The 15,435-nt window shown below is 37.6% G+C and overlaps 2 protein-coding genes across 8 annotated transcripts in view; one reads left to right on the top strand and one right to left on the bottom strand.

Moving 5' to 3' along the window:
- The window catches only part of Rbcn-3B (WD repeat-containing protein Rbcn-3B), a 122,114-nt gene that overhangs the window by 67,294 nt on the left and 39,385 nt on the right, over positions 1–15,435 (top strand). The gene's annotated exons all lie outside the window — the stretch shown is intronic.
- Positions 11,536–12,705, bottom strand: LOC142984347 (uncharacterized). Its single transcript, XM_076131894.1, has 2 exons — positions 12,605–12,705; positions 11,536–12,421 (listed from the first exon to the last, which is right to left on the bottom strand). Exons 1-2 carry the CDS (start codon positions 12,614–12,616, stop codon positions 11,660–11,662), a joined length of 774 nt encoding a protein of 257 aa, XP_075988009.1. The 5' UTR covers positions 12,617–12,705; the 3' UTR covers positions 11,536–11,659.

The following is a 15,435-nucleotide window of genomic DNA, read 5'->3' as shown; positions in this document are numbered from 1 at the left end:
TAACTCACTACTCTGAATATATCATCAAATATCCTTCAATAAGTTCTTGAGAAAACGTACTTTGCCTGCTAGCATTTCGTGACAATAAGTAATAATATAATAATAATAATTTCACACAATCACACCAATTAAATTATCGATTTTAATCAATTGGTGGCGCTAGTTTCGCGTCTACCAGCGCCTTAACAGTTTATGGTATCCCTGTTCTAAGAAAAATGTATATATTTTTTTTCTTCCAGGTTTCTAGCAACTGGGAATTCATTTAGAGATATGGAATTTACAGATTATCGAGGAAAAAGTACAATCAGCAGAATAGTGAGAGAAGTATGTCGTGCTATATGGGACATTCTTTTATCTGAATGTATGCCGGTAATAACTGAAGACCTAATAGAACAAATAGCGGAAGACTTTGATAAAAAAACCAATTTCCCAAATTGCATGGGGGCCTTAGACGGGAAGCACATTCGCATTTGTAGTCCCGCCCACAGTGGATCTCTATTTTACAACTATAAAGGCTATAATTCTATCGTATTGCTGGCACTAGTTGATTCTAAATACAGATTTGTATATGTCGATATAGGAGCATATGGTAAAGAATGCGATTCGACAATTTTCCAGAACACAAAACTATACGAATTATTATTGCAACATCGACTCCCCATACCAGCTCCAAAACCCTTACCAGGCCTTCAGAAACCAGTGCCTTATGTCTTTATTGCAGATGAAGGCCTACCATTAATGAGCAATCTAATGCGTCCATACTCAGGGAAACATTTGAATATAGATCAAAGAGTTTTTAATTATCGTTTGAGTCGGGCCAGACGAAATGTCGAGTGTGCTTCTGGCATACTTGCCATTTCACAGGCCTTTAAACGTAAAATATGATTTTGCAATAGACATTATCAAAGCATGCTGTGTATTGCATAATTTTGTTGTATCTCGGGATGGAAGTAAAATGTACGACGAACTGTATATTGATGACTCCCTTATTGACTTACACTTGCAACAAACTATAGATGACGTCTCTATAGCAAATCCAGTTAATATAAGAAACGAATTTTCTAAATACTTTAATAGCGATGTCGGCGCGCTCAGTTGGCAATTAAGCAAAATATAGCTCGAGACCAGTCACGGAACAAAAGATCGTCAGTCGTCGGCGCGTGTTTGTTCACGAATGTTCTTGCGTTCGCGAGGCGTCTCCATAACAATATCAATGTGTGCGACAGAGACAAGTAAGCACGGGCATTACACGAGATGGTTCTCTTTGTTCCGCGTCTACCTAACGCTTGATTCTAAATTGTAATAATATTGACCATTGATTTTCTTAAACCTCTTATCGTTATACTGATATTATATTAAAACATTTCCATGAAAACATTAAAGATAAATAAATAGTTAGTACTCACCCAGTTTTGTTTTTTCTTTATTGTCCTTGTCATCAAATGATTCGAAAATGTTACGGCAAACATCTTTCCACGCTTCTGTTTTTAGATGTTTGTCTTTATAATTTTCAACTGTTTTATCCCAAAGCACTGGTCGTGCCTCCACTAACGAAATAAAGAAGTCAAGATCGATATTTTCCACCATTTTGTTCTACACACATGCGCTATCGCCAACGAAGAAATATCAACTGAATAGAGGCAAGCGGCGGCGGCGCACCGTTCGCGGCACCGTGCTGCGTTGCGGCGCCGTGCCGTGTCACGGCGGCGGCGTCGTGACGTTGCACGGTGACGGTACCGCGCCGTGTATGATGGGGACGAGGCCTAAGTGTGTCAAGTGTGAATCTTGTATAAACAAGTAGCGCAGTTTTCACTCTCGGTGATCTTGAACCGGCAGATGCGCGGCCGACGACCTCTAGCGGTCGCTGTGACGTCACGATACGTCATGTGACGTAACGTGACGTGACGTGTGTGCGGTTTTATGTATGTGATGATGATGTGTGATAGTTGTGTTTTTATTGACTTGCTATTATTATGTTATTTACAGCATAAGTTTTAAATGTGTGTATATGAGACTTTACACATTAGAATTTTCAAAGCTTTGGCTGTTTTTTTATTCGATAGATTCGCCGTGTTTTAATAATTGTTTCTTGAAGATTTAAAAATCTTTTTAAAGATTTATTTACTAAACATTTTAAACATTTATTTTTTCTCAAAAACGACATATTTTACTTATGTTATAATTTTGGAAAATCTGTTTTACTCGGATCTATATTGCAGTTAGTAGTTCTTCTGACTTTCACTCAAAGTTCACTAAATATTTAACTGAAATTGTTTCGATAGGTTACCATAACAACAGCAAAATATGTCTTCATTTAATTATCAATGTGTCTTAAATCTAAAACTAAACTGAACGACCTAATTAAGTACACAGTGAATTAACAGATAGCTGTTATACCATATTAAATATGAAGCACTAGCTTTTACCCGCGACTTCGTCCGCCACCTGAATTTTCCCATGGAAATACGTCATTTTCCCGGGGTAAGATGTAGCCTATGTCCTTTTTCGGGTATCAAAATATCTTCACACCAAATTTCTTGCAAATTGGTTCAGTAGTTTAGGCGTGATTTAGTAAAAGACAGACAGACAGAGTTACTTTCGCATTTATAATATTAGTATGGATTACTTTCATTGACTGTTCACTTTGCTTATGTGTAAAGTTAAAGCAATTGTATGGCTTGTGCCGTGCAAATATAATTCTAGTAGGCGTTTCGCACGGACCGTTTATTTCGTAGCATTGATATGATTATATTTGTAGGCGTTGTAAAAGTGGTAATGTTTTTAATAGATATCGAGGTATTATTTAATTTAAAAGGTTTGAGCATAGTATTTAAGTATTTTGAGCAAGATCAAGTTAGGTATATAAAAGAAACAAATACCAAATTTTATAAATACGACCTTTATAATTTAATCTAAGTTTTCTAAAATTTTAAGACTTTGCTATATGGATTTGGTAGTTTACAGCCTGGTTAAGTATTTTTTTATCTTGGAATCTTTCTACACTATTGAAGTCGCTAGCAGATATTTGTATTTTAGGTCTAAATAACTTTTAACTGTAACGGTTTAATTGTATTTCATACATCATATTTTCTAGATATGTATGACTATGTACTTAAATACCTATACATATATACCTGCACATTAAGCGAATAAGCAACGTACTGTTAAATTCCATTTCACCATTATAACTTTCTCTTATACATCTAAATGTAACGATTGTTATTCTATTCGCGTTATATGCAAGTTGGTGACTCAGTGTAACGTAATCTAGATTAAATAGCTCTTAAGATATACCTAGGTGATGTAGTTAGAAAGTGGATGGAGCTGTAGGAGATACATACAAAAATACATCATTTATTAGTTTCCAATCTTTTCAATCCTTGTATTATGTACTAGCTGACTGCGCAACTTTGCTTGCGTCACATAAGACAATGGGTCTTAATTTTCCCCGTTTTTGTAACATTTTTTACTGGTACTCTGCTCCTATTGATCGTAGCGTGATGATATATAGCCTATAGCCATCCTCGATAAACGGGCTATCTAACAATGAAAGATTTTTTCAAATCGGACCAGTAGTTCTTGGGATTAGCGCGTTCAAACAAACAAACTCTTCAGCTTTATAATATACTAGCTGACCCGCGCAACTTCGTTTGCGTGTATCCCGCTACTTCGACAAATACAGTCAACGCACCAACACATATTGGTTACTAATTTTCAATTCACAATAACTTCTCTTTCCCTTAACCGCGTTTAAAATATTAAAATGTTTTTTGGTTTCTGTGACTCTTCTTTGATCGCCCCCCCTATCAGTTTTTGGAAAAAATATTTAAGTAATGTACAGATATTTTTTTGTCTTATATGTATAGATCAAAGTCGTAGTACCTTTTTTTTAATATTATTTATTTTTTATGTACCGTTTTTTTATATTTTTTGTTTTTTTTTTATGTACTTACCTACTTTTGTTATATACATATATAAGTGCTAATGGGGAGCCGCTGCCGCCGACGCGCTATTTATAGGGACGCTGCCCCCGCCGCCGCGGCCGGCCCGTACCGTGCCGCAATACTAATATCGTGATATCTCCTAAACTATATGTCTAAATAACACACTGTAAACTGCAAAAATAATCTAAATTAAATGCTCGTGATGATGAACTTACTTATTTTGATAAGGATATATGTATTATTGGTTATATCACCAGTTAAACATCACCCAACGAATTAAATGTTTTTTTAATACAGAAAAGTAGTTTTTGTGACTTAAATAAAAAAGCTGGATATATGTCATCGCGGACTTTTTTGTAGAACTAATAAAGACCAATGTTTTTGCTATACATTGTTCTTACTTGTATCCAACGGTATAAGCGGCGCACGCACAAATGCAATCTTCAATTAGATTTTTTTTCTGACTTCTTGGACATAAATCGCTATAACTCAGCTAATATAGTTTCAATGTATTTCAATTATATATAAAAACCTGTCGGAGAAAATACTCTTTCTATTAGTGAAAACCGCATCAAAATCCGTTGCGTAGTTTTAAAGTTTTATGCATACGAAGGGACTACAGACAAAATTGGCGACTTTGTTTTATACTATGTAGTGAAGTATAGATTAGCGCTGAGTTCTCTGGTTCGATTTCTAAGTCGGGTATAAAACATGACATCTATTATGTGCGTTATGACAAATAGTAAATCATTTAACTGGCTTTGTAGGTGCTATTGCTGTGCAGGTCCTGAGTTCGATTCGCTAGTCAAAAAAGTTTCTGAGTATTACTGCCTTAATCAGTTATTACTTAATTAAGTTACAAAGTTTGGAGACATTATTAGGTTATGTTTAAAGAGCATTTAAAATTGTCAGTGTTAGAGCTAAACCTTTTTATGAGAGTGACGAAATATACGGTTTACATTCGATTATCATCTAAAAATATATAACTTAAGTACGGGTATCTGTTGTTTATTACAAAACTATTGTTATTCTACTTGCGCTGTATGTAAACCACTGGGTGAGTCAGTATCATGTAATCTAGATTAAATAGGTCTTACGATATACTTAAGTGATACGAGGTATGAATTTAACATCTGTTCGAAAGTAGATAATTTATGTTTTTTAGCGGGAAATCCATTTCACTTACTTCTAAAAATACTACTACGTTTAATATCAAAGCAAAAGAACATTTATTATTTATCCATACTAATATTATAAATGCGAAAGTAACTCTGTCTGTCTGTCTGTCTGTCTGTCTGTCTGTCTGTCTGTCTGTCTGTCTGTCTGTCTGTCTGTCTGTCTGTCTGTCTGTCTGTCTGTCTGTCTGTCTGTCTGTCTGTCTGTCTGTCTGTCTGTCTGTCTGTCTGTCTGTCTGTCTGTCTGTCTGTCTGTCTGTCTGTCTGTCTGTCTGTCTGTCTGTCTGTCTGTCTGTCTGTCTGTCTGTCTGTCTGTCTGTCTGTCTGTCTGTCTGTCTGTCTGTCTGTCTGTCTGTCTGTCTGTCTGTCTGTCTGTCTGTCTGTCTGTCTGTCTGTCTGTCTGTCTGTCTGTCTGTCTGTCTGTCTGTCTGTCTGTCTGTCTGTCTGTCTGTCTGTCTGTCTGTCTGTCTGTCTGTCTGTCTGTCTGTCTGTCTGTCTGTCTGTCTGTCTGTCTGTCTGTCTGTCTGTCTGTCTGTCTGTCTGTCTGTCTGTCTGTCTGTCTGTCTGTCTGTCTGTCTGTCTGTCTGTCTGTCTGTCTGTCTGTCTGTCTGTCTGTCTGTCTGTCTGTCTGTCTGTCTGTCTGTCTGTCTGTCTGTCTGTCTGTCTGTCTGTCTGTCTGTCTGTCTGTCTGTCTGTCTGTCTGTCTGTCTGTCTGTCTGTCTGTCTGTCTGTCTGTCTGTCTGTCTGTCTGTCTGTCTGTCTGTCTGTCTGTCTGTCTGTCTGTCTGTCTGTCTGTCTGTCTGTCTGTCTGTCTGTCTGTCTGTCTGTCTGTCTGTCTGTCTGTCTGTCTGTCTGTCTGTCTGTCTGTCTGTCTGTCTGTCTGTCTGTCTGTCTGTCTGTCTGTCTGTCTGTCTGTCTGTCTGTCTGTCTGTCTGTCTGTCTGTCTGTCTGTCTGTCTGTCTGTCTGTCTGTCTGTCTGTCTGTCTGTCTGTCTGTCTGTCTGTCTGTCTGTCTGTCTGTCTGTCTGTCTGTCTGTCTGTCTGTCTGTCTGTCTGTCTGTCTGTCTGTCTGTCTGTCTGTCTGTCTGTCTGTCTGTCTGTCTGTCTGTCTGTCTGTCTGTCTGTCTGTCTGTCTGTCTGTCTGTCTGTCTGTCTGTCTGTCTGTCTGTCTGTCTGTCTGTCTGTCTGTCTGTCTGTCTGTCTGTCTGTCTGTCTGTCTGTCTGTCTGTCTGTCTGTCTGTCTGTCTGTCTGTCTGTCTGTCTGTCTGTCTGTCTGTCTGTCTGTCTGTCTGTCTGTCTGTCTGTCTGTCTGTCTGTCTGTCTGTCTGTCTGTCTGTCTGTCTGTCTGTCTGTCTGTCTGTCTGTCTGTCTGTCTGTCTGTCTGTCTGTCTGTCTGTCTGTCTGTCTGTCTGTCTGTCTGTCTGTCTGTCTGTCTGTCTGTCTGTCTGTCTGTCTGTCTGTCTGTCTGTCTGTCTGTCTGTCTGTCTGTCTGTCTGTCTGTCTGTCTGTCTGTCTGTCTGTCTGTCTGTCTGTCTGTCTGTCTGTCTGTCTGTCTGTCTGTCTGTCTGTCTGTCTGTCTGTCTGTCTGTCTGTCTGTCTGTCTGTCTGTCTGTCTGTCTGTCTGTCTGTCTGCTACTCAATCACGTCTAAACTACTGAACCAAATTTTATGAAATTTGGTATGGAGATATTTTGATTCCCGAGAAAGGACATAGGCTACTTTTTACCCCGGGAAAATGATGCATTTCCCGGGAAAATTCAGAAAATTCAACGAAGTCGCGAAAAATCAATATTATAATGACATTGAATTAACAAAATTCCGTTGTCATGGCAACTGTTTTAATGGTGGATATGCCTTAGCGCGACTTCGTTATACTAAGAGATATAAATAATTTTGAGAATAATTTTCGTGAAAATAAGCATATTTTATATAATCACGCTACGACGAATAGGAGCAGAGTAACAGTAAAGAGTGTTACAAAAACATGGAAAATTCTGACCCATTCTTTCTAATGTGACGCAAGCGAAGTTGCGCGGGTCAGCTAGTATATTATAATATAAGTTGGAAATGACACAAGTAGCATTAAATCGGGAATTAAACCCAGACCTTTAAGATAGAATACATGTCTGTACTCCGTTCGGGTCATAAGGAAAAACACACGGAACATTTATTTTCCAAAAATCCCTAGTTCTTCAAAAAACAAACTTTGACAACAATTTCAATAAATACAAAAAAAACATACTTGACTTTTAAACTACTGGAGCTATGAGGTTACTCGGAAAGTAATTTAGTTTTTTTTTTTGTGGAAACGAAAAACAATTTCGAGCTTCGTGGATAATCTAGCCTTTCAAGTGGATATAAACAGTTGAATTTGATAAATTGAACAGTATTTTGAAAGGCAATTTCACCTCATATTTAGATGCGATTGGGCAGCATGACAGATTATATCACAAAGAGACTTTATATTTTCTTTAGCTACAGTCACTAACACTAAAATCAAGTAAATATGAAGTAAAGACATATATAAGTAGTGAGTTTATAGAATAAGGCGGGCATTTTGATTGTTAGCGTAACAATCCAACATGGCGTCCGCGTCTTGCAGTAATATCTAGGATATGGGTGAAGCGAGCCGATCTAGAATGTAGCCAGACTGTACTTAGACAGAAATGTATTAGGCGTAGAGTTTGTAGCTTACGATTTGTGAGGCTGCTAAGCTGGTTTGATTGTTTAAAAGATACGATTTATGTGCGATTGTGTGCATAGATTTTTTCTTAATTTATATTCAGTAGGATAATGCTAGTAAGTTTTTGTAAGTTGTTGCTTTGAAGGCCAAAAAATACCTACGTTTCTGAGGTCTATTAATTAAATCAGCAACTAAATTGTCCTCGTTAATGTCTGACTGAAAACAAAACAAACTGGACAAGGGGTTCTACCCAGAATAAGTGAAAAATTGGGATTTTAGTATGGAATTTTTAACGTTTTACACAATTTCAAATTTTACTTGTGCCAAAATATTGGTCTAAAAGTTGCTAACTATATTATACATATTCTACGCCTAGTTTGCCGGTGTCCTTAGCAGAACATTTGCCATTTAGTTTAATTTATACATTACGTATTTACATCGCGGCGCTGTTTCATAAGTCTAATTGTTGGGCCTTTGAGACTCCGTGAGAGGGTGACCCGGACAGTAATAGTTTATAACCACTGTTTATTATTAAACTAATATTATAAAGCCGAAGAGTTTCCGATTTAAAAAAATATTTCAGTGTTAGATAGTCCATTGGATAACTTAGATAACTGCACGTTTGGCGCAGTGGTTTAAGCGGTCACCTCGCCGCAACAACCGGAGCGCCGCGTGTGGTGGGTTCGAATCCCACCCGGGACAAATCTTTGTGTGATGAGCACGAGTATTTGTTCTGAGCCTGGATGTTAATGTATCTATATAAGTATGTATTTAGAAGTATATAAGTATGTTTATCAGTTATTTGGTTACCATAGTACAAGCTCTGCTTAGTTTGGAATCAAATGACCGTGTGTGAGTTGTCCAATCATATTTATTTATTTATTTATTTATTTATTTATTGAGGAAGGCTTTAGGCTGTATAACATCACGCTACGGCCATTAGGAGCGGAGTAGCAACGAAAAATGTTACTAAAACCCATTCTCTCTTATGTGACGCAAGCGAAGTTGCGCGGGTCAGCTAGTTAAACTAATATAACAGATTTAACTCATTAATGTCCCACGGCTGGGCAACGGTCTCCTCCCGTAATGAGGAAGGGGCCAGGCCTTGAGGCCACCACGCTGGCCAAGTGCGGGTTGGGGACTTTGCATACCTTTAAGAACTGTTCTAAAGAATTCTCAGGCATGCAAGGTTGCATCACGATGTTTTCCTTCACCGTTGGTACAAGTGATAATTTAATTCTTTCTAATACTACAAAATAAATGAGAAGCTCATGGTTAAGTAACAGCTGCGCGAATCCGTCTCTCAGTTTCTTCTTCATCTTATCGTATGGTTAGTGGTCAACCTAGTGTCAAAGTTGTTCAAGCCGGCCGAAGACCTTTGACGTGGCTTAACGACTGTTATCTTAATTAACAACAACCGGGACCGACTTTTTACGTGTCCTCCGAAGCACGGAGACGCCCAGCTCTAATACCACTATGCGGTCACCCATCTATGGAATAACCATGCAAAGGTTTGCTTAACCCACTGATCGTTTACCGACTGGTGAGCGCAACTGGTTATTAGCGCTCTCTCAGGTTTAGCGACGCTTGCCGAGGTCGGTCTGAAATGGGTGACCATATTATACACACCGAGTTTAGTAGTTTCGGAAGCCACGTTAATTTGTAGGTCCCCACTCCCGGCTGTCATTTTCAAAGATCTTTGACAGTCGTTAACAGTAGTCAGAAGCTTGAAAGTAGATTTCAATGAATGATTTGATTTATGCATTGACATGTGACAATGAGGCAAAAATACACAACAATGAACACTAATCACTATTGTATATAATTTTCACATTATGTACACAAAGCATATTGTCAGAGATTATTACATGCATTTTATATGAACAATTATCATATTTAGTTATTTCCGATGATGAAGGGTATATCAAATACACCTGTCAGAAGCAGCAATGTTAGTCCTATGTAATAGGGGGCGCGTCTATTATTCTTATTCTTCTTATCGTATGGTTAGTGGTCAACCTAGTGTCAAAGTTGTTCAAGCTACAATAATGCCTGTTGTCAATAAATTGACAACAGCCGGGACCGACGTTTTCGGAGACACCCAGTTCAAATATCACTATGCAGTCACCTATCTATGTAATGACCGCGCCAAAGGTTGCTTAACCCACAGATCATTTACCGACCCGTGAGGGCAACTGGCTATGGGCGCCTATTATTTAAAAAAATCGACACTTACGACACTGCCCAACCGAAGAATTCAACCTAAGACGTAGGTGTAAGGGATATTGGAATAAACGTCAACTTTAGATTTGTAGAACCTTCCAAAGAATGGGAGAAAAACCCCGATAACATTTTACTTGAAAGTTTCGAACCGTAGATCTTTTCATTGACAGTCAAATACACTACCTATCTGTCGACAAAGACCCCACTTCTCATAACAACCAAACTCCCCATAATTTACTACACAATGATCACCCATCTAAATACCAACCTTGCTAACATTGCTTAACCCACAATGTATTTAATTCACCTCAGGCATACGACCTTGGCTACTATTATATAATACGGTGGCCCATTCCTTTCTATATATGTTTAATACATTTCAAACCTTTTGTATGCAAACAGCGTTTCTCGATGTTTTAGTAAATGCAAGATGGCTGACTTATATTTTAGTAATGTTATAGATGCGAAAGTTTATATTGTAAGGGATAGATGTTTGTTAATCTTGATATAAAAGAAATGAATATATTTTAATAAGAAGGTACCTATATGAATAGTTTATAACCTGGATTAAAACATAGGATACCTTTTTTATAGTGGGAAATCTTTTCACGCGAACGAAGTGGCTGGCAAATAAAATTAGTTTTTTGTTAGTAAAAATACTGGTACTGGTATTTCCTTGTAATACAGTACTGTCCTTTTGTTAGCAAATGATCTTCTTTATCAGTGTGTGTCATTGTTTGGTTAAAATATAAATTTAATTGTTGTTTCAAAATGGGATCTGCTATGTCTCATTATTGGGCAAAGCTCTCCTTACTTTTCTATTAGTTTTCTATATCTATTTAAAATAACTCCTATTTAAATACAAGGAAATTGAAAATGGCAAATTCTAGAACATTTTTTGTATACTGGAAGTTAATGTTAAAAATACTTTCAAATACATACTATTATGTACTAACGAATAATTAATTTGATACGGTCAAGCGGAAGTCTACATTCTGGCATAACCTTGAAGGCCTTAAGTACGTAAATAGAAAAAAAAACACGGATTCGGGGCAAGGCGTGGTCACATAAAAACTTTATGCTTAAAAATAATTATGCATTGACTCAATTGGCTGTCAGGAAGTATTTCTAACCCATAAAAATATTGTATGCCAATAAATTGTTTCTGGTCAGTAAAAAAATAAGTAATAATAGTGCTGTGAATGATAAATTATATCGATTTATCGATTATGTATTTTTTTATCGCTTTATTGAATGTTACTGTGTTAAGGTCGAAGATTTTAAAGTTGAACTTGACATTTTGCATTGTATAATATCAGCGATTATCTTATGTTTGTTTTCGGTAATTTCGGCAACTACCGATTCGATTCAATCGATTTTATTGTTCGATATCACGAATGTCGGTCGCCGTGATTCTAAAAGTCAATGCTCTTTGTTTATTCTAAGAAATAGTGAACGTACGTTTGCGTGCTGACTTACTTACTGACTCAGTTTAAAGGAAACAAAGAAAGTTTTAAGTTACTATTTCATTTATTCACACATCCTCGCCTCTCTGTTAGCCTGTTTTCATATAATTTATTTACAATCCGAAACACATTGAGTATTATTTTTTTGGTATCTAAATACTATCACAGTTTACCATGCGTGTCCGTGGAGTCCGTGAGCGTAAGCGGGGGCGGCGTGGGCGTAACCCAGACCAGCGCCGTGGGCGACGGCCAGGGGGGCAGCGTGGGCGACCGCGAGGGGAGCGGCGTGGGCGATGGCTACGGGAGCGTGCACCACGGGGGCGGGGTGGGACTGGGACAGGGACTGGCTAACGACGGAATGGCTGGAAGCGACGGCGGGCGCGGCGTACGCGGCAACGGCGGGGGCGGCGTAACCGTGAGCAGCATAACCATGGGCGGCGATACCGTGAGCAGCTACACCATGAGCGGCGTAAGCGGCGACGGGAGCGACGTGTCCGGCGAGCTGCTTAGCGAGCACGGGGGCGACGCCGGCGGCGGCACCGTCGAGCTGGGCCTCGTGGGTCTTGACGGCGTCGATCGCTTGCCAAGAGTGGTCTTCAGCGGCGTTCACAGCCTGGCCGTGGAGCTCGGCAGCCTGGTCTTGCCATTCACGGTGAGCGTCGACGGCGGCGCGGGCGTGGTCGTGAGCCTCAACATGAGCATCGATGGCGGCACCGGCGATGTCTCCGGGAGAGATGGTGGGCAGGGCGGGGGCGGCGTGGGCGACGGCGACCGGCGCGTGAGCAACGGCCAGAGGAGCGGCGTGGGCGACGGCCAACGGAGCCCCATGGGCTACCGCGAGACCGGCGTGACCGACGAGGCCATGGCCGTAGGGAGCTGCCAGCAGACCGGAGGGCGCGGCTGCGGCGCAGGCGAGGACGGCGGCGACAATCTGCGAAACAAATACCGATTATAACATCGATGTTTAACACACGATTAACGACTATCGATAGTCGATAAAATGTAATCCTTGTCACATCACTAGCACGAGCACTGAACACTAAGGATTATTATCCTTTTCGATGTTAAATATTTGAATTATTAAGCACTTTATAATTGGCAAGTGAGAACTAACCAGAACTCTCATCGTGCACTTCTGTTGTAGACTGCGCGAAGGCTACTGACTGCTCTCAATTGGTCGCGGCGTGTTTTTATACCATTGCAACGTGCCCGGGCTTTGTACGTAAAAAAAGTAAGTGGTGTACACTCAAGGGCGGGAAGGGTGTATAGGAAGCATACGTTTTTGACAGATCGTTTCGTGTGTCGATAGGAAATTGTCTACGATTACTTTTTTAGAATGCATTGCGTTCGATATTTGATATTTGAATAATATTGTTGTTCGACGATAAATTGGAATAATTTTGTTTATTCTATTGGCTATTTGTAAATATGTATTTGCTTAGAAAAAGTTATTGAAAATGGCGGGCTAAGAGTTTTCGCTAAAAAGTTCTTTACTATTGTTTTACGTACTTTCTTTATGAATTTTATTTTTATTTTAGAAAGATCTTTATTTATTCGTCTTGCAAGTATTATTTCTAGAATTTAAACAAAAGTTTGTTATTAAAATGGCAACCATTAGCCAAAATTATAATTAGAAGATCTTTTAATTACGGAAATTGAAGAACTTTTATGATGTTTTTGATATTGAACTTAAGTATTTGACATTATAAATTATTTTTGTGAATGTTATTGAAATTAATTAGTAATTACAATATTCATAGACACTAATTAATTGAGATAGTAATCAGTCGTTTTTATGTAAAAATATGTTTTATGGCTTAATTTCTGACACGTATTGTAAAACAAGATTGTACCTGTGACTTAGTTCGCGTGAAAAGGTTATGGATTAAAAAAGCCTGTGTTTATAATCTAGGTTATAAACTATCTGAAAGCATAAATTCGTCGAATTGCATTCCGTAGTTTTTGCGTGAATGAGTAACAAACATACATACATCTATCCTAACCATCTAACGCCTTTATGAAAATACACTTGTACAACCAAAACGTAGTATTTTCCAAACGTAGAGCCCGATTGGAGCTCTATATTTTAAATAATCTGTACAAAAATACTAGTTCTAATTAATTGTATACTAAAATCTTCCACACGAGTTATCCTATCTATTGGTGAAAACCTCATCAAAATCTATTCAGTACTTTTAAGTTAACGAACAGACAGACGTAACTATCGACGTTCTACATTACAATATCTTGCCTGTCAAAAAAAAACAATAATTCAATTTAAAAGTTGCCAATGTAAAAAAACACGCGAATGAAATTAAATCAGTTCACTTATCGGTTTATCAATCATCATAATCTTTCATTCAACGTACTGAACGATTGTTATTTAAAGTAATCCATTTTAATCCTCTATTAGAAAGTTTGTTATACAATCGTTTAGTTTGTATATTATTTATTGAAGTGTTAGAAAGAGAAGGGTGCTTGTATTTTTGAAAAATAATATCGTGTTTGTTATATCCCAAGATTTAAGCAGAGACGTATGAAACACACCCACATTTCGCTCGTTAATATTGTGGGTCCTAGGTTTAAGGGTGATCTTTTCTATATGTCGGACATGTGACCTAACTCCGGGCTATATTCTAAGAGAAATCGGATCCGAATCACTTAGCACGACTCGGGAATTGAACCGAAATCCTCTCGATTTGTTATCGTATATAAAAATCATCTGTAGTCAAAAATATTACCAATATACAGGGTGTGGCGTAAATAATGGATAATCCTTTACCAGCGGATGGGTGACCACCCAACTGATCTAAATATCAAAATTTACCTCTGGCACAAGTATCATAGTTTTTGAGATTTTGGCCATTTTGTGTGTTTTTTAAGAAAGCGATTTAAACTCGTTCTTTTTAAGGCTGTGATCACAATTTAAGGCTTTTTTTAAATCCGTTTTTTGCAAATAAATCCTGAATAGATGCGCTATTGAATCTACAATCTTGTTTTGTTATTACTACTTGTTTTTTATTTAAATTATGCATTCAAAGTTGAATTTTATAATCTTTCACAACATTTATGCAACTTTGAGCACTTGTGGTGAAAAAAAAATGTATGGTGGCTTTACTGCCCACGCCATAAATAATTTCTAAATTTTATTAGAATTTTAAATTGGTATAACATGCAGCATTAATACCGATTATTGTCAAAATATTACAACGAACTTAAATTATTAACACTTTTGCCGGTCGACTAATTTTATTTTATCAGCGCGTTTAAGCTAAGTTTGCTTTCAAATATTCATGTTTATAGGGTTATTACACTATTAAAGATTATTTAGATGATAAAAAAGCTTGGAACTGTGCTGCTTCTACCAAGTCTATTTCAAAATAATGTATAACAATTTGATGAAAAATATTTTTTTTGTCAACAGAGTAGTTCTCTTTAGATTTCTAATTATCTTTATTATTTGAATAGTATTTGTGTTTTGTATTTCTTTTTTTTTTTCAACACTGCACACAAGTGCTCAAAGTTGCACAAAAGTGTTGACAAAGTATAAAATTTAACTTTGAATGCATAGTTTAAATAAAAGACAAGTAGTAATAACAAAAAAAGATATTAGGTTCAATAACACATCAATTTAGGATTTATTTCCAAAAAAATTTAGCCATTATGTGTGTTTAAGAAAGCGATTTACGCTCGTACTTTTTGGTGCTGTGATCACAAATTAAGACTTTTTTAAATCCGTGTTTTGTAATTAAATCCTGAATAGATGTGCTATTGAATCTAGAACGCGCTTAGTGTGAAAAAATTAAATTAGTCGACCGGCAAAAGTGTTAATAATTTAAGTTCTTTGTAATATTTTGACAATAATCGGTATTAATGCTGCATGTTATACCAATTTAGAATTCTAATAAAATTTAGAAATTATTTATGGCGTGGGCAGTAAAGCCA

Source organism: Anticarsia gemmatalis, chromosome 27, assembly GCF_050436995.1.
Source record: "Anticarsia gemmatalis isolate Benzon Research Colony breed Stoneville strain chromosome 27, ilAntGemm2 primary, whole genome shotgun sequence".
In the NCBI taxonomy this organism is placed as follows: domain Eukaryota; kingdom Metazoa; phylum Arthropoda; class Insecta; order Lepidoptera; family Erebidae; genus Anticarsia; species Anticarsia gemmatalis.
The sequence above is the reverse complement of the archived record's forward strand: the minus strand, read 5'-3'. Positions and strand labels throughout refer to the sequence as shown.